The following is a 21961-nucleotide window of genomic DNA, read 5'->3' on the forward strand; positions in this document are numbered from 1 at the left end:
CACCTAGTGCCTTTTGAAGTCACATGACTACTTCCTAACAGTCTCATGTGGCTTTGATTTTCTTTACATGATCTTGAAGTACCCTGAAACTTCAGAATAAGATGGAGAGCAATACTATTAGTTCATTATTTTTCCTTAAATGTGAAATTATGGTGGCCCATCATATACCATCGCAAGTAAAAAGAAATAGCCATCACTTACTCTTGCCTAAATGCCATGTGACATGCCTACCTTATTACTAGTTAAGTAATGTAGAGACCTCCTATTCTGGGAGCTATAACTAACCCTCAAATCTGAAGGAGTGGGAAAATCTAGAAGATATGTTCCTTCTGGAAACTAGAATTTCGACTGTACTTCAACCAGACAACTCTTTTTATACTATTCAGTAGACTAGAATACACACAACAGATTATACTGAGAACTGCTGGAGACAATTAACATCTTAACTTTATCTGGTGGTTCATTTAACTCAGTGTTGGACAGTGAGCTAGAAATTATAATTACACTACGGTATACAAACCAATCTCAAGCTAAGTTGTTTATTTTTAGTTTCCACAAATATTTAAAGACTTATATAAATTAGAAGCATTAAGTTCATCTGGCAGAAAGGCTGAAGACCAGCTGTCAACTCTAACACACAAAGGGGAAAAAAAGGCTATACAATTAACCTCAATTTTATACATATAGTACGATGGAGATCTTGGAGATGGTGTCAAGTGTACAACAGCCCACATTTTTTTAAATCTAAATTTACTATTAATTTTTTATACAATTTTTTAAAGGTTGCTTTCCATTTACAGCTGTTATAAAATACTGGCTATATTCCCCATGTTGTACAATATGTCCTTGAGCCTATCTTACACCCAAAAATTTGTACCCTTTTGCGCACCCCTGCAAACTGGTAACCCCTAGTTTGCTCTCCATTCAACAGCCTGCTTTTAATGCTTAAATCTGGGTAGCACTTTGTTCTGTGTACTAACACTCCTTTAGATAAACTGATGAAATTCCAAAACTTGAGTTATTAAGTGTTGCAACGGCTGAAAGTATACAAATGGAAGCTCATTTAGCTTCTACAATCCTGCAAATAACAACACTAGCGATAACAATAGCCAACACTTTCTAGTGCTTATCATGTGCCAGGTATCATCCTATGCATTTTACACAAATTGACTCATGATCCTTAAAAAAACCCTATGAGCTAGGTACAGTACTATTCCCATTTTATTTTATTTTTAAAATTTTTGGCCGTGCTGCCTGGCATGTGGGATCTTAGCTCCGTGACCAGGAATTGAACCAGCACCCCCTGCATTGGAAGCGTGGAGTCTTAACCACTGGACTGCCAGGGAAGTCCTATTCCCATTTTAGAAAGAAATAGAAGCACAGAGAAGTTAAGTAATTTTCCTAAAGTCACACAGCTAAAGCGCAGGAGGTAGAATACAAATCCATGCAGCCTGATGCCAGGCTAAACCACAAAGAACTGCATTTCACTACTTCCGATAACAGATTCCACACAGTAAGCGTGACCAAGGAGAAGGTAGAGAAGGCGTGACCAAGGAGAAGCCAGGTCTGTCTCAGCCCTGATTCTTTCTCACATCGATACTCTTGTTCTGAACCAGTGTGGATGCTTTGGGACTCTCACTTGCCACCTGACTGGCTAGGGAGCCCCGTCAAGACACCAGAGCAAAGCACGTCCCCGGAGGTGAGCAGCCAGCCACAGGGTTGAAACCCAAAGCCATTGCAGGTGTCCAGCAGCATGTTTCTCCATCCTGCAAGTAGCAGCAATGAACAAGAGGACACAGTGGAGGGAGAAACTGTTTTAGGACGACAAGTCCTAGGGGAACTTCAGGTTAAGTCCACAAACCTTTTTAAAGTGATCACTATGTCCCAAGCTCTGGGAATAAAAAGAAGAGTAACACACTCTCTCTACCCTCAAGCTCACTGCAGAGTGAAGAATTTATAAACAGAGATAATAAGGACTGGAAAATATTACAGCATATTCATATGCTGACTGGAATGACAGTAGAGGGGGAAAAACTGAGAGAGAACAGAAGAAAAGCAAAGTCCTTGCATAGGAGAGCATGGGCTTCAGCACACAGTGGAAGGTTTGACCTCAGGCAGGGACACCGGCAATGCGTTCCCTTTCCATGTAATAGGAGGGAGGTGAACAGCGGTGGTGGAAGGATGAGAAAATTCTCTTCAATCGCTTTTTTTTTTTTTTAATTTAAGTGAAATAAGCAGTGAAGCCATCAGCTGACAGTAAGGAATGTGGGGAGAGAGTATGAAATACTGTAGTTGCCTTGGAGAGTGGGAAAGTCAGTTGACCATAGAAATAAGGAAGCATTGCCAGACGGCACTTAGGGTCCTCTTGGGGTTTGTGGTCATGATTTTAAAGTGAGATTAGTCTGTATGGTTGTATATTTTTCTCTAGCTGCATTTGTCTGCTGAGGTGTAGAGGACATGGAGAGTTCAATTTAACAACATTTGCCAGACAAATATGACAGAGGGAATGATTAAAATGGTAGACTACAAAATCTAACTTAGACGGTAGGGGGAGAACAAGGGAGTGATTATTTTAAGGAATTGACTCACGTGATAGTGGGGGATGACAAGTGTGAAATTTGCAGGGCAGGAGAGCAGGCAGGAAAGGCAGGGAAGAGGTGATGTTACAGCTCGTCTGGCAGCAGAATTCTTTCTTCCTTACGGACCCGCAGTCTTTTCTCTTAAGATCTTCAACTGATTGGATGAGGCCCACCCACATTATGGAGGATAATCTGCTTTACTCAGTCTCCTGATTTAAATATTAATCACATCTAAAAAATATCTTCATAGCAACATCTAGACTGCTGTTTGACTGAAAACTGGGTACTCTGCCCTAGCCATGTTGACACATAAAATTAACCATCAGAGGACCATTTACAGAAAAGGTTTAGGATGTAGGGGATTTTAAAAATCACTACTCATTCATGAGTTCCAAAGAGCACAGTGAAAGTTAGTTTAGGAATGGGTGTAAGATTAGGACAAATAAAAAGAGAAACACAGCACTTTCCAAGGATGAGGGCAGCTATATGGTGGTTAAGGGCACAGATTTTAGTGTCAGAGCTCTTGGTTCAAGACTGCTCTATCACTTATGGCATGATTCTGAGCACATTCTTCAACTAAGCCCCAGTTTCATCATTTTTAAAAAGGATATGAGGGAATGGCTTATTGCAATGGCTGGCATACAGAAAACATTCAAAAATGTTAGCTCTAATTTTTTTTAAAGGTTTATTTATTATTTATTTTTAATTTATTTATTTTTGGCCGCATTGGGTCTTAGTTGCGGCACGTGGAATCTTCGTTGAGACATGCGGGATCTTTCACTGTGGCACACAAGGCTCTTTGTTGTGGTACGTGAGCTTCTCTGTAGTTGTGGCGTACATGTTTCTCTCTCGAGTTGTGGCGCGCAGGCTCCAGGGCACATGGGCTCTGTAGTTGTGGCGCCTGGGTTCCAGAGCGCGTGGGCTGTGTAGTTTGCGGCACGCAGGCTCCAGTTGAGGCGTGCAGGCTCTAGCTGAGGTGTGCGAGCTCAGGCTTAGCTGTCCCGCGGCATGTGGGATCTTAGTTCCCCGACCAGGGATCAAACCCCCGTGCCCCGCATTGTAAGGCGGGATCTTTACCACTGGACCACCAGGGAAGTCCCGTTAGCTCTTATTATTACGGGAAAAGACTCAATATTGTAAATCTATCAATTCTCCCCAAAATTATTCATAAATTTAATGTCATTACACTTAAATTTTCAATGACATTTTTTACAAATTGATTTTAAATTTTATTTGAAAAACAAATGTGTGGGAAAAATAAAGAGAATTCTGAAAGAGAATATGAGAAACTTATCACCAGTTACCAAAACACAGTAGAATACTGCAGTTAAACATCTGTAATGGTGCAGGAAGTGGTAACTAAATACATGAACGGTATAGAAAGTCAAATAGATTTATATATCCATGATAATTTAAGACAGGATAAACGTGGCACGTACCTCCAATTAACATGGGGAACCATGGATCATTCAATAATTAGTACTGGTTTTCCACTTGGGAACAAACATGTAGATTATTTCTATAATTTTAGGCTAGGGGAAGCCTTTCTAGGGATGACATGAGACTGAAATGTCATAAAACAAAAAAATCTTGTGGGCTACTGGGTATACAGCTAAAAGAACTGAAAGCAAAGATTTGAACAGATTTATTTGTAGACCCATGTTCACAGCAGCATTATTTACAATAGCCAAAAGGTGGAAGCAAACAAGTGTCCATCAACAGATAAACGGATAAACAAAATGTGGAATATTATTCACCTTTAAGAAGGAAGGGAATTCTGACACATGCTACAAGAGGGATGAAACTTGAGGACACTATGCAAAGAAAAATAGGTCAGTTACAAAAAGACAAATAATGTATGATTCCACTTATATGAGGCATCTAGTCAAATTCACAGAGAAAGAAAGTAGAATGGGAATAACCAGGGACTGAGGGGAAGGGGAAGTGGGAAATTGTTTCATGGGTATAGTTTCACTTTTGCAAGATGAAAAAGTTCTGGAGATTGGTTGCACAACAATGTGTTATACACGGAACTACACAGGTGAAAATAGTTAAGACAGTAAATTTTATGTGTATTTTAACAAAGTCAAAAAAAAAGACAAAAAAGTATGCAGTTTTTTCAGAGCCTTACAAAGTACTTCTAAAAAAGAAAATGAGTAACAGCCATGAAAACTTTGGAATGATAAGAAAGGGAAACTGGCCAGCCATATACTAAATATATTGTGAGATTATAATAATTAAAATACTATAGTAATGAGACTAGAATCAATCCTGTATGGGCAAGAATTTAGTATTATGATAAGGATGACATCACAATTTAGTGAGGAGAGACTTTTATTTCAAATAATGTGGGGTTAATTAGTTAAGTTTTGAGTTATTGTTTTGGGGGTAGGGGACTATCACAGTCATACACCAAAATACATTCCAAATAAATTGAAACAAAATTATTGACATGTATCTCGTTTCCCTTTATTATTGTTCTGCCTTTCTCATAGTTTAAGATTATTTTGGCAGTCTTCTCTTTATATTCTAGTAACCAGCTGGGTGATACTTGAACAATAATGGTGCTTTGGAATTTAAATATTCTTATAGAAAATCTGACAGTCAACAAATGGAAAGTGTAAGTATAACCTGTCTTAAGAAAAATCCATTTAACAAAAGATTTCACCTAAAATAGTAGGCTCTCCTTAGTATTTAAAGTACTTAATTTATAAGTTTCACTGAATTCTATACTGTTAACTTTATCCATCAACACGTGACCTCGAGATTGATATACACTATACCACTGCAGTTTGAAGGGTCTGTAGTCATCAGCATGCTTGGACCCTTAACATCGGAGTATTTGCCAATCATAAAAGATTCCCATACTTTACTTTCTGAATACAGGTGACGGTTGAACAACACGGGACCACTTAATACGTGGATTTTTTTCAATAACATACAGTCAGCCCTCCGTATCCACAGGTTCCACACCTGTGCATGTGGAGGGTCAACCACAGGATTTGAGCATCTGCAGATTTTGGCATCTAGGGTGGATCCTGGAACCAATTCCCCCATGGATACTGAGGGATGACTGTACCTCAAATTTTCCATTTTAAATTACTAGGTTAACATTTATTCCATGCCAAGTCAAGGGACTGCTGAAAGGGAACACTGAACATTTTGGGGTTTACAAAATACCTTTCACAGATGGTGTGGTAAGCAGAATGACTCCTTAAGATGTCCAGATCCTGCTCTCCAGAACCCGTGAATATGCTATATTACATGACAAAGGGACTTTGCAGATGTAAGGATACAGACTTTAAGATAGATACTACCCTGGACTATCCTTGTGGGTCTCATCTAATTATAAGAGCCCTTAAAAGCAGAGAACTTTTACTGGATGGAGGTAGGAAACATGTGGGAGAAGGGGAGGCCAGAGATATGTGAAGTGTGAGAAGGAATCAATGCATTATTGCTGGTTTGAGGATGAAGGATGCAAGAGGCTTTAAGCATCTGAGAGAGGCTCGGCTGACAAAACAAGGAATGGGACCTCAGCCCTACAACTGCAAGCAACTGAATTCTGGGAACAATCTAACGGGCTTAGCAGCAGATGTGTTCCCCACAGCCTAGGCCAGCTGACACCTTGCTTTCAAGCCTTGTGAGATCTGGAGCAAAGGAACCAGCCTAGTCCACCTGAATGCATGACCTACAGAAGTGTGAGAGAATAAATCTGCATTACTTTAAACCACTAAGTTTTGGGCAATTTGTTATTGCAGGAATATAAAACAAATATATAGAGGGACTGGATTCTTTTATACACTAAACCAAAAAAAAAAAAAAAAGAAAGAAAGAAAAGAAAAAAGGAGATACTGTCAGAGATAACACAGGAGGGCTGATTTATGACTGCCCTTTTTCTTTTTTTTTTTAGCTAGACTCACGGGTCACTGTTTCTATATCAAGTGGTAGGAAAGTCACTGGCCCAAGAAGCATACTTGGTACAAGAAAGTTAAGACTAGTTCCTATTAACTAGTTAAATCTTATTAAAATTCAGGAACTGACAATGTTTTTGAAGGGATTATCTTCCAAGGAGTGACTAAAATCCAAGTTTAAAGAATAAACAGATTAAGAACATTTCTTCAGTCTAGTTACACACTGTTAAAAACAAAACAAAACAGAACAAAAAAACAATGTCAAAGAAGAATAATTGATGTTATTTTGCTATCTTACTTCCCTTCTTGGTCCAATAAAGCTAAAATCCTGCAATAAACTAAGTAAAAGTACAAGGAAAAAACCCAGAAATAGGCATTTGACACAGGGAGAAGAGGGAACAGATGACCTTTTCAGGCCATTCAAGTACTAGCACCATTCCTAACAAAACTGCCTAGTTAAAATCCCATTCATCTGGTAAAGATTTACTTACAGAACACATTCTAGCGACAGGCCCTGTTCTAAACACTGGTGATAGTATGATGCTATCAAGGAACTTACGGTTTAGTGGGATGCACAGAATTATAATACATGCAGTGATTGAGACATGTAGAAATTGCAACTAGGGCACAGAAGTTAAGCCAAGTCTGATGAATAAAGGCTAAGCTACAGCTAGGAGCAGGGGGTCATACTGATCAACGCGGGAATAGGACATTCCACACAGAAGGATCAGCATGTGTGAAAGAACCTGGGTACAGTATAGCTTACTCGGATAACTTAAAAATTTCATTGTGTGAGCATAAAGAGTATATGTTGGGGGGAGGGGAGATAGTGGGGGATTGGTAGGAAATGGGCCTTTAACAAGAAATGTGGGGGACTGGGGGGGTTCGGTAGAGTAACGGGGAAGGGTCTGAAGTCAGGAAAGGAGAAAAGGGAAAAAGAAGTTTGTTCCTGGACATGTTGTTTTAATAATATTATGGAATCACTTAGGTGAAAAGTATATTTAAATGAGTCTGAAACTCTTTCAGAAAGTCTGAATTAGATCTACAGATGTACAGATCTACAGATGTACGGGAAGTCAGACCATGTCACACCTGCATGGCCTCACACTCTCTAGAAGTGTAATGCAGACAGGAGGATCAAAAGAATGGAGTCCAGACAAAAACTTCCTCATTTGAAGAGTCCTAGAAAGTGTTTCTTTTCTGTTAAGACTCTGAAGATGTACAGGTACTGTTTAACAATAGGAAGAAAATTGTTTACGGAATGAATCTACAAACGTCATCATATTACTGCATATTCTTACTTTATAAAAATTCCTTAGTAGCACAAAATCTGGATCTATGACACATGAAGACTTTGTGCTAAAGTGACTATACCAGAGACTGGCCCAGCAAGGGAAACTAATCTGAATCACCTGCTTTACTATGTATGCCAGTAAGTTAGCAATATGTGAATAACCTCATTCCCAAGACTTGGAAAATAACTCCAGGACATGTTTTATTGGTGGTAGATTACCCCAAAGTACAGAGAGGAACATAATCACTGAGAAGGCAGCAAGCAATAATTAAGCAGCACTGTGTAAGATTAAGTAACCTTTTGAGGATTATACTGTTTCTTCATGAGAAGAAAGTTAATTCAGATGACCCTGATACAATTATTTTCATGTATGTGGCAGAGTTATGGGAGAAAAGAAATGATGAACAGCTCCCAATCTACTGAACAGGAAAATTACAGTCACCTAGAGCAAGTAACAGTCTCACAGAGAAAGAGGTACAAGGATACACCGCAAGAGGTCCCTATAAACAGTGATTATTAAGTGCAAATCAAAGGCTGATTTTCATGTTTACCAAGTCTGGACTAGATAGATAGTTGATGTATTAGGCCTGTACAGACAGACCACAGTAATCCTCATCAAAGTCATTTATGATGAATAGGAAGTACTACCAAAGATAAAAGGAATTTGCCCTTGACATCAAGCAAAAATGTTTCAAAAACCAAAACTGGCTTGAGAAAAATCAGAGTGTAATAGATACAAATTTGTACCTCAACCCACTGGTCTTAATTCTAAAACGTAACTCTGATCACATTGCTCCTCCCCACAAAAACTTTAAATGGTTCCCCCTGGCTCGCAGCCCAGCCCCTCAGCCCCAAATAATAAAAATTCTAATCAAACTGAAAGTTTTGTCTCCTTTCATGCATCCTACACTCTCGCTATACTGGATTTCCCAAATCCAACCTATGCCTTCCTACTCCTGCCAGTGTTCATGCTGAATGTTCCCTGCCTGCGGAAATCCTACCAATCCTTCAGGTTTTGCCCCCTTTATCTTTCAGCATTCCCTGATCCTACAAGCACACTCAGTCTTCTCCTTTACATCTTGTTCTCCTCTTATCAAAAGCATGGTATTCTGTTTTGAATTGTTACTACTGTTGTTAACTCCCCTATGACTTTCTAAATTCCTTAAAGAAAAAAAGGGTAATTAATTTTTGTGACTTTTACAGGGTCCTAACTAAATAACTGTAGGTTGCTGAGTTAGTGAGACAAAACACTCACAGACCAAAAGCCCTTAAAAGAACATATAAAAGGAAGTTTATTAGAAGTCATATAATTCAGCTAGTTTCCATTCTGATAATAAACATTCACATGCTCCTTCTCCTCCTGTTGACACAGGAATTATTCAGTAGAGAAAATAATGAAACAGACTGTGGTCTAGAAATTCTAGATCCTATTCATAGTTACCTGGGAAGGTTTAACCTACCCTATTCTCTGCTTCCTTTGTAACTACCTACTTTACAAAAGTGATGTGAAGAATAAGATCTTTGTCATCCAGTTAATATTTTTAAAATCTTTCAGAACACTCCTCCCTTTAAAATATACTGGTTTTAATATCATCTCTAGCTTTTCCTACATTTACCACATGGCAATGATTTTGGTGATTCACAGAATACCTAAAGTGTAAAAAAGGCCATTAAAAGCCAAATAATGTACTTTCAGTTTTATTAAAAAAGCAAAACACTCTCTTCCTCTACTTTCACAGACTTCTTTTAGGCTATGAAACCGTGGTCCTCTGGCCATTGCATAATCCTAATTTCTAACGGGGTTTAATAATCTAGAAGAAAAGGGATATTGTGCTCTCAAGAGCAGAATATATCCCGAGGGACAGATGGTTTGTAACAATCTTCACGAATAAACAAGAAACCAAATTCAGATCACTGGGGGCGTGGTAGGGAGGAGGGTAAACAGAAACAATAAAAGAGCAATAAAAATTCTTGGAAAATAAAGGCATCCACAGCTATCCACAAAACGTTTTACTCTAGAGAATTATTTACTCTAGAGAATTATTACTCTAGAGAATTACAGTCTTCTCTGTAACTTTTTCTATCATGTGCCACTTCTCTCTGTATGTTAACCCATCTCCTTTCACCTCCCAATTTTATATGTGAACTCAACAGAGATCTGATCTCAAATCTCAAGCAGTTCTTATGGCCTTCTCACATAATTCCCAGATTGTGGCATGGGAATCCCTTTCTACCCAAGATGTTACACTGTAAATTTAAAAACTTAAAAACAATACAAGGGAGCAAAAATGTTAGATCTGTGAATGAGAACCGAGACTCCTGACCTCCAGTATTTTTGCTCTTCTGCATCTTTAAAACAACAAAAATAATGTTGGGGACTTTTTCATTTGTCAATCCACTTAACAAGAAATTTTAAACATCGCAGGTATAAGGGAATCCCTTATAAAACAAAAACTTATCAACCGAAAGCAAACAAACCCAAGCACGCATCTAACTGCAACAATAACTGTGTACTGGGTATTTCAATGGCAATTATAACGCAAACCAATCCTTGGACTCAATTCTGTGTGCTCACAGTACTCCAAAGTTAGATGACAACAAACAAGTTCTTCGAGTCCCTCTCTTGTGGTCACGTCACATACCTGTTGCATCACCTGGAAAGTGGTCTCCAAAATCCAGGAAAGGAGCACCACCATGATCCCTAAATAATTCTGCTGGGCTATTTTCTGGATAAATTTTAGCCTCATTCATTTTAATGAGGTTGCCTTGGAGGCAAGGGTGTCTTGGCTCCTGTTCACCTTTAAAGAGACTCTAACACAGGCATCACAAGCGGTGACTTTGTGCACTTACAAGAGCTTGGGAGTTTCTGAAGTCTTGGGCTGGTCTGGCAGAGTAGGCAGTCGGCGTGGGAGAAGCGGGGCTGCCCCGGAGTCCGTGTGGAGTGGGAAGTCCGGCCCGCGACCCAAGCTTCGCGGAAGGGACAAGAGGTTCGGGCCCAGCCCAGGGTCCGGGCCAAGTCGGGGCACGCGAGAGGTTCAAGACGAACCGAGTCTTGGCCAAAGCCCCGGGGCAGACTGGGCAACGCTAACAAGCGCGTCGACGTTTACAAGGATTAAAAAATAATACTCCCCTCCCCCCACATCAGAGAACCAAGCGGGAGACAGCGACGCGAGGCAGGAAGCGCGTGGGGCCGGGTCCGAGCCGACCGGCGAGAGGATGCGGGCCTGGGCCGGGCTCCCGCCGCTGGCGCCGTACTCACCATGTCGTACACGTTGAGCACCACTAACTGGTTAGCCCCCATCCTCCTCCCGGCGGCCGCCGCCTCGCCCTCCAGCTGCTTCGTCTCCGCGGGGCCGAGGCCGCTCTCACCGCCCCCCGGACGCCTCAGGGGGCCGGAGCCGGGCACTAAGCGCACAGCGCGGCCCGCGGCAGCCGGGGCGGGAACATCGGGAAGCGACTCGTTCCCGGGCGCCGCCAACTACACCCTCTGCGCCAACCGGGCCGGACCGCAGGCGGCCCGCTCCGGCTCAGGCGCCTCCCCCGGCAGCAGACACGTGGGGGAAGGCGGGGCCCAAGCGAGGGGCGGGCGCCAGGCCCCCGGGGGCGGGGCCGGCCGGCCGGCGCCTGGGCTGAGCCCGCCTGCGCTCTAGCCTCCACTGCCGCACTCGGACCTAAGATGGCGCAGCCTCGGTGCCTCTCGGCCCGGGAGGAGCGGGTTCCCAGAAAGACTACAGTTCCCAGCATGCAATGAGGAAGCGCAGAGGTGGAGTCTCAACTGCGGTCCTTCCTCGCGGCGCGTTGCCAGCCGTCGACTACAGTTCCCAGCATGCTGCGGGGGCCTGGTGCGTCGAGCCAGGCCTCCCCGGGAGACTACAGCTCCCAGCATGCAGTGCTTGCGGTCAGCGCCCCAGCACTTGTAGTCCACTCTTGCGGCTGGTGAGGTCTTCTAACTCTTCTACCTTACCTCTCCGCTGCTGCTGCGGTTAGTTTCTGTCACGTTTAACTCGATGAAGCCTTCGGAATGTGGCAGAAGACCATATTGATGACGCCGTTTTCCAAATCTCTCCTCATTATTATTATTATTTATTTTTGCAAGGGGAGGGGTGGGGAAATAGGGGAAGGCGGGTTACTGGTGGGGGAACCGGTGTAGTATGCATCCAGTTAATCCTCAGTGTGGAATTTTACATTTACGAAAGTATCCTGCTGAGATGGGAAGAGAGTACAGTACTCATAGATTAGCACAACCGTGGGACACAGTATGTGCTTTTGTATTCGTTCAAAAATTATTTATGTGCCTGCCCTTTACCAGGCCGTGATGTAGGCCCTGGGGAATATAGAAATGAACAGGAGGGAGGACAAACAAAATATCGGTGATATGTGCTTTGTAGAGAGTTAAAATAGGATGAAGTGATTGAGAGTAAGCTTAGATTGGCTGCAGTGCGAAGGTCTAGGTGTAAGCTCAGATCCGAATGACGAAAAGCCAGCCCTGCAAAGTTAATTGATTCAACCAGTTAAGAAGCTATTCCACAAGTGCACGCCAAAAGGTGGCTTGGATATTGGGGGTAGTGGGTAACACTGAATAAATTAATTTGGACTATTTTGGAAGTAGACTCTACAGCAGGGGTTTCGCCCGCCCCGCCCCCCCAACACACACACAGCAGGAGGTGAGCAGCAAGCGAGGGAAGCTTCATCTGCTGCTCTCCATCGCTGGCATCTGCCGCTCCCCATTGCTGGCATCTGCCGCTCTCCATCGCTGGCATCTGCTGCTCTCCATCGCTGGCATCTGCCGCTCTCCATCGCTGGCATTACCGCCTCAACCATTTCCCCCCGACCCCCTTGAAAAATTATCTTCCACGAAACTGGTCCCTGGTGCCAGAAAGGTTGGGAACTGCTGCTCTACAGGACTTGCTAATGAATTGGATGTTGAGTTTGTTAGGGAGAGAACACTCAAGGCTAATTTCTAGATTTTTGACTTCAGAAATTGTGTGGATGGTGGTGCCATTCATAAGATGTGAAAATTGTGAAGAACAGGTTGGGAAGAGGGAAATCAAGAGTTTTGGTTTGGTCTTGTTAAGTTGCAGATACCATTGAGACATCCATGATGTCAAGTAGGCATTTGGAAAAAGTGGAGACATGGCCATGATAAATGGACTCTAAAGCCTTAGGACTTACTGGATGACAGGAAAATGTGTAGCTTAGAAAAGGTAAAGGGGTCAAACACAAAGATCTAGCCCCCATCATGTAGAGGAGGAAGAGGAATCACAGAGGCAGGAGGAGTACATGGTAGCACAGAAGCTGTTAAGTATTAGATTCAGCAGTATGGAGGTCACTGGTAGCATTGACATGAGCAGTGTCAGGGGAGGAGTGGGATCCAGAGAACATTTGGAATGGTTTGAGGGGTGAGTGTAAAGTGAAGAAATGGAGACTGTAGGCAACTTGGGGCAATAGTGGGATAAGGCTGTGTGGTCAATGGAGGACATTTTAAAGACGAGAGATACTAAAGTATACTTGTATGTAAAAAGAGAAATTGATGATGTAGGAAAGAGAGGGGATTTCCATGGGCAAGGTAAGAAGGGGAAGAGATCCAGTGCATAAGTGAGGGTTTGGCCTTTAGTAGGAGGGATGCTTTATCTGTAGTGACAGCATATAAGGTAGATGCAAGTGCATAGTGATGGTATGGAAAGTGTAGAAGACAAATGAGGGCAGTTCTTCTCTGATTTGTTTTGATCTTCTCAATGAGTAAGAGGCAAGATCACTGGAAAGTTGGGGAGGGGTGAGGTGTAGGGAATTTGAAGACAGAGGAGAAGGTGTAAAATAGAGAAGACAAATATACCAGGGAAATAGGGTTGAATTGCCAGGCAGTGTTGAGTGACAGTAAATGCTGCGTGCATGATTGTTCTTTGACTTATCCTCAGGTTGTGGACAAAGTTCTAAAATTCATTTTTGGTGTACCCAGCTGCTTTGCTTCCCTCCCCCCGCCCCCGTGGCCTTCCTTTCCTCCTAACCCAACTGAACAAACTACAGGTGTGGGGAAAGGCAGGCACTCTCCATTAACACGTCATAACACCTCCTACTGAGGGCTCAAGCTACTTGTTCATTTCACCTCTTACTCTAAACACTCCCTTTGCTCTTTGTGATCTCAGCTACTCCGTCAGCTGTAAGGATCACCTGTAAGCTGAAAAGTCTGAGGCCCCCATCTCCAATCCCTGTCTCTCTCTTGAGCACTAGGCCAGTATAACCTGCAGCTATTAGATGTCTCCACCAGGTGTATTAGTTTCCTATTTCTGCTGTAACAAATGACCCCAAACTTAGCGGTTTGAAACAACACTACACATGTTTATTACCTTACAGTTCTAGAGACCAGAAGTCCAAAATGAGTCTCCCTGGACTAAAATCAAGGACTATGTTCTTTCTGGAGGCTCCAGGGGAGAATCTGCTTCCTTGCCTTTCTTATTCATCTCCTAGAGGTTGCTCTCATTCCTTGACTCATGGCCACATCACCCTGACCTGTTTCCATCATATCTTCTCTGACTCTCCTGCCTCCTCCTTTCACTTACAAGGACCCTTGTGGTTACTTTAGGCCCACCTGGATAATCAAGGATAATGTCATCTCAAGATCCTTAACCTAATCACATCGGCAAAGTCTTTTTATCCTATGTAGAGTAATATATTTGCATGGTCTGGGGAACTGGAATGTGGACATCTTTGGGGAGCTATTAGCCTGCCCACCATACAGGATGTCCCAAGGTCACTTCAAATTAACCAGTTACAAAATTGAATTCAGGGCTTCCCTGGTGGCGCAGTGGTTGAGAGCCCGCCTGCCGACGCAGAGGACACGGGTTCGTGCCCCGGTCCGGGAAGATCCCACATGCCGCGGAGCGGCTGGGCCCGTGAGCCATGGCCGCTGAGCCTGCACGTCCGGAGCCTGTGCTCCGCAACGGGAGCGGCCACAACAGTGAGAGGACCGCGTACGGAAAAAAAAAAAAAATTGAATTCACTGATGATGAATCGAGTTGTGTTGCTCATGTAATTTAGGTACTGATCCGCCAGTAACTGAAATTATCTATCATTCATTCATTCATTCACTGTGCAAGTATTAAAGTCCTCATGAAGCTTACTAACCAGTGGAAGACAGAAAAAAGTATGTATTCATTAATTTTTAATTTAAACCGAAGGGCACAAGCAGTAGTAGAGCATAATAGGAGACTTATTTGGGGTGGTTGTCAGGAGACAGTAATATTAACAAAGAAAATGTAATTAAATAGTTGTAAATGGGGTACTGGAGGCTGAAAAAGACAAAAAAAAGGAACACTAAGGTATCAGAGAGGTGGGAAGCACCAGAAGCAGCTATCACCCCTAGGCCTGGAGGCACAAAGAGGCTGGGATTTAAACAGTTTTAAAGCTTGGAGGAGAGTCCCGTGGAGGTGGAATCCAGAGCTCTGAAGGGGGAAGTTTGGCAGGCTGGTGCTGCTGGCGCCTCTGAGTGGCACGGTGACATGGGTCCTGGAAAGTTTTAAAAACTTCAAGCTGGAAATCAACCACTGCTCCTGAAATCTGCTGCCACTCTGGGATGAAGAAGCATGACTAAGCTCACGCTGACAGGAAAGGTGGGAAACAGGAAGTACTTTTCTTCCTCCAGTACCTGGTACTAGAGAAAGCTACCAGGGAGCTAGGTCTGGAGCAGAAATGTGGTTTGCAGAGTCCTGGCCTCAGCAAGGAAAGGCAGATTTGAAACTAGAAAGTTAGATTTGAAACTGAGAGATAGTAGCCTCATTACAACCTACCACAAACAATTTCTTAGGCCACCTGAAGGATTTGAAGCATTATAAAGCTTATTGCTGCCTGAACTGTGTTGTAGAGATGAACTGAGTCCAAGCGTGTTTTTTCAATTACTTGAAGTATAACTGACAATATTATATTAGTTTCAGGTGTACAACACAGTGATTCAATATTTTTATAAATTACAAAATGATCACCACAATAAGTCGTTACCATCTCTCACCATAAAAAATGATTCCAATATTATTGACTATATTCCCTATTCTGTACATTACACCCCTGTAACTCATTTATTTTATAGCTGGAAGTTTGTACCTCTTAATCCCCTTCATCTATTTTGTCCTTCCCCCAACCCCCTCCCCTTTGACAACCACTCATTTATTCCCTGTCCCTATGAATCTGTTTTTTGTTTTATTTGTTCATTTGTTTGTTTTCACATGTTAGTGAAAACAAACAGTATTTGTCTTTCTCTGTCTGACTTATTTCACTAAGCATAATACCTTCCAGGTCCATCCATGTTTCACAAATGCCAAGATTTGTATATATATTTTAGTTTTCATTCTCTATTTCATTAGAAAAAACAAAGCCACTTTGAATCCTTCTTACAAAGAGGTGTACATACATTTTAGAATACAAAAGATGAAATAAACTTTAAAATCTAAATAAATAGAAACAATAATGCTACGCTATTTATTTTATTTTTTTAGTTTTGTCTCTGTTAAAAAAAGTTGGGTTTTCTTCCTGTTGGATGTTTGTTTCTCTAACTTTTAAAAAACTAAAGTATATATATTTTTTCTATTGTCAACTTGCTGTTAACAATTTTTGCTTTAAGATATGAATTACATTAATACCTCACATTACATATATGAAGCCAAATTACACTAACTTAGTTGTTTACAACCTCAAATCTTACTCCCAGTACACATTCCAATAAATTTATTCTGTAAAAACAATACTTTTTTTGGTTTTGATTTTTTTTACAGTAAAGTTTTCAACTACAAACCTTGAATACGTGAAAGATGTTCCAAGGACAAGCATAACAGGATTGATAAAACACAAACTGACTAAATGTGTTCTCACAATACGAGCTGGCATAAAAATAAACAAAATTTTCTATTATCACAATTGCAACAATAAGGTACAGATAATAATGGTTTGTGAATATTAGCTATTCTAATTCTAGTTCCAAAAGAAAACAACAGATCATTTTTAAAGTCTGTATTTAAAAGGCAATGCTTTGTCTTACTTCCCATAGGGCTACTGCTGATTCCAGCTTTAAAATGTAAAGTATCCAGCTTGAGTCACTAGCTCAAATTGTATTGAGACTGGGAAAAAATAAATCATTGCCTTCGTTTTGGAGTAACACAAAAGACTCACTAACTTCACATACAGAAACTGAGTTTGTGTACATTAACAACATGAGTTTTGAAAAGTATAAGCTGTCAACTAGCTATTTCTAATATGGAATAGATACTTTACAATATGATTAAACTTTACACATGGCCTCAAAACTGAAGAACAATTTTAAGTTCATCTTCAATATGCCAACATTATGTATCTAGGAATTGGTTCCTGGGTTCTGTCACAGAGAGGAAATCCCTTAAGAATTATGTTGAGTGGTCATTTTAAAAAATGCTAACTTATATTTAACTGAGTGTTTGGTGATGGTGGAGTAAATGCAGGAGAGTGATGAACATTAACTGCCTTGATAAAGGAGCCTAGACTTGTATAAACTTGTGCAAAAAGCTGGATAATCCTTAGTAGTTAAGGGCAACTTCATGCAACCAAATAACATGAAATTAAATCAATAACCTTAAAAAGGCTAAAATGTCTTTTTTCCCCCAAACACAGCAGAGAGGAATGTGAATAATGTACATACAAACTGGGGTTCTGTCAGTGACAACAAGGACTATGTGTTGGTTGTATCAAATCCAAGAATATTAGACAACCAAACGTATAACCTTCGTGTGGTTTTCTTAATATGCAGCATTCAATACGGTAGTTAGGTCCCTTCACTGGTTTTCTTGCAAGTCTGAAGTTGTGTTTCTTGTGTCATTGACGGCATCTCCACCCTCAGAGCTGCTTTTATTTTCTTCTTCTTTGCAGTCCTTGTCATCTTCATCTCCTGGAGATTTCCGGTACTGTTTAGAGGATTTCTTTTAAGTGTATGACTTCCGTTTCGAGCCTGCTTTTTCATTCTTTCTTTTGCCTTTTCCATTTTCTTCCACTCTCTCACGTTCTTCCTCACTGCTTGCCTCTGCAGTATTCCCGCCTTCTCCCTCGGTTTCTGAAGAGCTCTGTTGCTGAATGGCCTGGTACCCAGTAAACTTTACTCCTGGGTTATTTTCTATCTCCCACAATCCTTCATTAAATCCTTTCCGTTTGTTTGACTTCCCAAACTTGTCTTTGTATTCCTTATAAGGGAAACGGTCTTTGGGACCTAGAAATGCAGTTTCAAATATTTTTGGCAAATACTTTGCCAAAAAAGTAGATAGATAGGATACTTATTTGCTGGAGGCGTCACAGCTCCCTCCGGGAGCTCCTCAATCCGGGCCGGCCACTGCTGGTAGCCCTATAACCTTGGCGAAGACCTGGTCGCCCGCCTTGTACTCGCGGGGACGCGGACGAGCCATCTCGGCCGCTCCGCTTCCTGGTCGTCCTTGGGCGCCGCGAAGACCCCGGGAGGCCGGCCCCCCGCGGGCCAACGGACTGCGCCGCGCTCCTCGCGGGCCGGGCGGGTGGGCGGGAGGACTAGGGGCCGCTCGGACCAGGGGAAGCGGCGAGGCGGCGGCTGGGGCGAGGGGTGGGCGGGGGTCGCAGCAGGCCCCGCGCCTCACCACCCTGCAGCGGGGGAGGGGAGTCCCCGGCCGCTCGGCCGCCGCCGCCGCCGCCGCCGCCGCCGCCGCCGCCGCCGCCGCCGCCGCCGCCGCCGCCGCCGCCGCCGCCGCCGCCGCCGCCGGCCTCTTTCCCCCAGAGCTAAACTATAGTTGATTTACAATATTGTGTTAGTTCAGGTGTACAGCAAAGTGACTCAGTTATAGTTTTTGCTAGATTATATTCCGTTACGGGTTATTACATGATATTGAATATAATTCCCTGTGCTATATAGTAAATCCTTGTTGCTTACCTATTGATATTTTACGTATACAGTAGTATCTGTTAATCCCATACTACTAAGTTGTCCCTCCCTCCCTCTCCCCTTTGGTAACCATAAGTTTGTTTTCCTACTTCTAGTTATGGCCTTTTCTTTGCCATTTAAAGAAGTCCCTTTAACATTTCTTGTAAGGCCAGTTTAGTGGTGATGAACACCTTTAGCTTTTACTTTTCTGGAAAACTCTTTATCTCTCCTTCAATTCTGAATGATAACCTTTGTAGGATAGAGTATCCTTATAGGTTATAAGTTTTTTCCTTTCAGCATTTTTAATACATTGTGCTACTCCCTTCTAAACTGCAAAGTTACTGCTGAAAAATCAACTGATAGTCTTCTGGTGTTTCCCTTGTATGTAACTAGTTGTTTTTCTCTTGCTGCTTTTAAGATTCTCTCTTTAACTTTTGACATCTTAATTATAATGTGTCTGGGGGTGGCCTCTTTGGTTCATTTTGTTTGGGACTCTCTGTTCTTCCTGGACTTGGATGTCTGATTCCTTCACCCGTTTAGGGAAATTTTCAGCTATTATTTCTTCAAATAGGTTTTCTGTCCCTTACTCTCTCTTCTCCTGTGTTCTCTATAATATGAATGTTAGCACACTTGATGTTGTGCCAGAAGTCTCTTAAACTATTCTCAGTTTTTTGGTTTCTTTTTCTTTTTGCTGTTTCAGTTGGGTAATTTCCACTAGCCTGTCTTCCAGACTGCTGATCTGTTCTTCTGCATCCTCTAATCTGCTACTGGTTCCTTCTAGTGTATTTTTTATTTCAGTTATTTTTTCTTCAGTTCTGATTTGTTCTTTTTTATATTTTCTATCTATGTTGAAGTTCTCACTGAATTCATCCATTCTTCTCCCAAGTTCAGTGAGCATCTTTATAACTATTACTTTAAACTCTTTATCTGGTAAATTGCTTATCTCTTTTTTGTTTAGTTCTTTTTGGAGGTTTTTGTCTTGTTCTTTCATCTGGAAGATATTTCTTTGTCTCATTCTGTGTTTGTTTCTATGTATTGGGTATATCAGTTATGTCCCAGTTTCAAGCCTGGGAGCAGTCTTGAAAGATGGCCTTATGTAGAAGGCCTATGTGGCCAGTGCCGCACCTGTGGTCACCAGAGCCAGGTGCTCCAGAGACATCCCCTGTGTGGGCTGCACGCATCCACGTGTTGTGGTTGGGCTGTGATTGCTTCAGGCACAGTGGTGGGCAGGGCTGGCTCCCGCGACTGGGAGCCACTTTGGAGGGGTGCTGGTGTAGGCTGAAATTGCATGCTGGGTGGAGTGGGGCAGGAGCTGCTCTGGAGGGGCTGGCTGGGGCGGGTCCTCAGGGGTGGGGCACATGGTGTTAGCTAGGTTGACTGAGAGTGACAGAAATGGTGCCTGTCAGCTAAATGGAAGAATTAAGGAAAAACAAGAAAGTTCTACCAGATCCCTGCCCCTCTGGCACACATCCTAAAATTAGTCAATGAATCTTCTTCTTGTATGACCCAGGTGCTTTTCAAACTGCTGCCTCTAGGCTGGGACTTGGAGCCAACAAGTTTGAGAGCGAACCCTTCAGGAGTGGAGCCTCAGTTTCCCACAGTCCTCCAGGTCTCCCAGATGTAAACCCCACTGCTTTTCAAAGCCAGACATTATGGGGGCTCATCTTCCTGATGCAGGTCCCCTGGGCTGGGACCTATTGTTCCTCAGGGGGACCTCCGCAGTTGTGATATCCCTCCCTCTTGTGGGTGTGGGGTTGTGGGTTTTGACTAGACCTCTCTACCCCTCCTGCTTGTCTTGATATGGCCTTCTCTTTATATTCTTTATCTGTAGAAAGTCTGTTTAGTCTTCAGGTCATTCTCAGAGATAAGTGTTCTATATCTAGCGGCAGTTTTGGTGTGTAGGGAGGAGGTGAGCTCAGGATCTTCCTACTCTGCCATCTTGATCTGGAACAGCTGTTTCATTCTTAACTGGTACAATGTGACCTGGGGCCCACAACAGCATTGCTTCCCAGGCACTGTGATTGGACCAGAAATGAGGTTGGTTTGCTATTTCGGTTATCTGTATGAGGATATACCCTTGGGAATTTCATAGGATGGGCAGATAATTTAATATTGTTGTCCATGTGAATGTGAACTGTTTCTGATATTCTTTTCTTGTGGGATGGAAAAGGATGCATTTTCCAAGTCAGTAGTTGCATACCATATACCTGAGCCCTGATTAACCTGCCCTAGCACTGATTCCACCCCTGGCATACTGGATGCAATTGGCACTACTACTTGATTAAATCTGCAGTATTCTACTGTCATTCTCTAGGATTCATCCATTTTCTGCATGGGCCAGACTGGTTATTAAATGAAGATCTGACAGAGACCACCAACCCTGCATCTTTTAGGTCCTTAATTGTGGCACTAATCTGTGCTATTCCTTGGAAAATGATAATGATTTTCTAACTTTCTCAGGGGTGTGTGTGGGGACAGTTTCAGAGGTTTCATTTGTCCTTTCCCCACTATTATTGATCCTACTCCACAAACTGGGGGCTCCGTGTGGGCTTCATTCCAACTGCCAAGTATATCAATTTCAATTATGCACTCGGGGACTGAGGTAAAGACCCCCCACATGGCCAAAGCCACTTTGGCCCTCATAGGTCCCTACTCTAAAGGGGGGGCTTGATGACACTTTGGGTCTCTAGGTATCAATGTTAACTCAGACCTGCATCAAATAGTCCTCAAAACATCTGATTATTCCCCGTTCCTCAGTGTAGTCACCTGAGTAAATGACCATAAGTCTGAGGGGGAATTGTCACGGTATAGACTTGTCACACTGTTGCAGGGTCCTTCTTCCTAGGGACTGGCCACCTCTTCAGGTAACAGATTCTGGATCTGAAAATCTACTCAGGTCTGGGGACTAGAGCAAAGGATTGTGACTTTTTATAGGGACAACTGCCCTCAACCTCCTCCTCCATTCTTTTTTTTTCTTAGATGTTATCATCCAACAGCCTTGTTGACTGCTTGATAATTTTGCCACTAACACCACTATGTTCTATCTTCACAACTCCTGTAGGTCAAGCCCCCATAGCTGCACCTTTCCTGTCATTATGGTAACTGTGGCCTCCTGGCTTCAGGAAGTAAAGTGCCACTACCAAGCCTCTCTTACTTCAGGGCCTCATCCACCCAATGAGCCCTGTGGCCACCTCACCTGTCGTCATCCCTAGCTGCAGAGGAGAGACACCACTGGACGTTTTAGTGATGCTGGTGGTGTTCTCATCAAAATGCCCTTGGT

The 21961-nt window shown here is 42.6% G+C and overlaps 1 protein-coding gene and 1 pseudogene across 2 annotated transcripts in view; both read right to left on the minus strand.

The window, feature by feature from the left end:
• The window catches only part of DESI2 (desumoylating isopeptidase 2), a 42412-nt gene extending 30954 nt beyond the window's left edge, over window positions 1–11458 (minus strand). The window contains exon 1 of one of the 2 annotated variants that reach the window (XM_060128553.1): window positions 11044–11458. In XM_060128553.1, coding sequence (XP_059984536.1) covers window positions 11044–11085 — 42 coding nt within the window. In that variant the 5' untranslated portion in view covers window positions 11086–11458. The remainder of the gene's footprint in view (window positions 1–11043) is intronic. The other variant, XM_060128545.1, reaches the window with a different exon arrangement.
• A 6107-nt stretch (window positions 11459–17565) lies between these two features.
• On the minus strand, window positions 17566–18196 carry LOC132515713 (hepatoma-derived growth factor-related protein 3-like; annotated as a pseudogene).
• Between the last annotated feature and the right edge of the window lie 3765 nt (window positions 18197–21961).

The sequence above is a fragment of the Lagenorhynchus albirostris genome, chromosome 2 (genome assembly GCF_949774975.1).
Source record: "Lagenorhynchus albirostris chromosome 2, mLagAlb1.1, whole genome shotgun sequence".
Taxonomy (NCBI): domain Eukaryota; kingdom Metazoa; phylum Chordata; class Mammalia; order Artiodactyla; family Delphinidae; genus Lagenorhynchus; species Lagenorhynchus albirostris.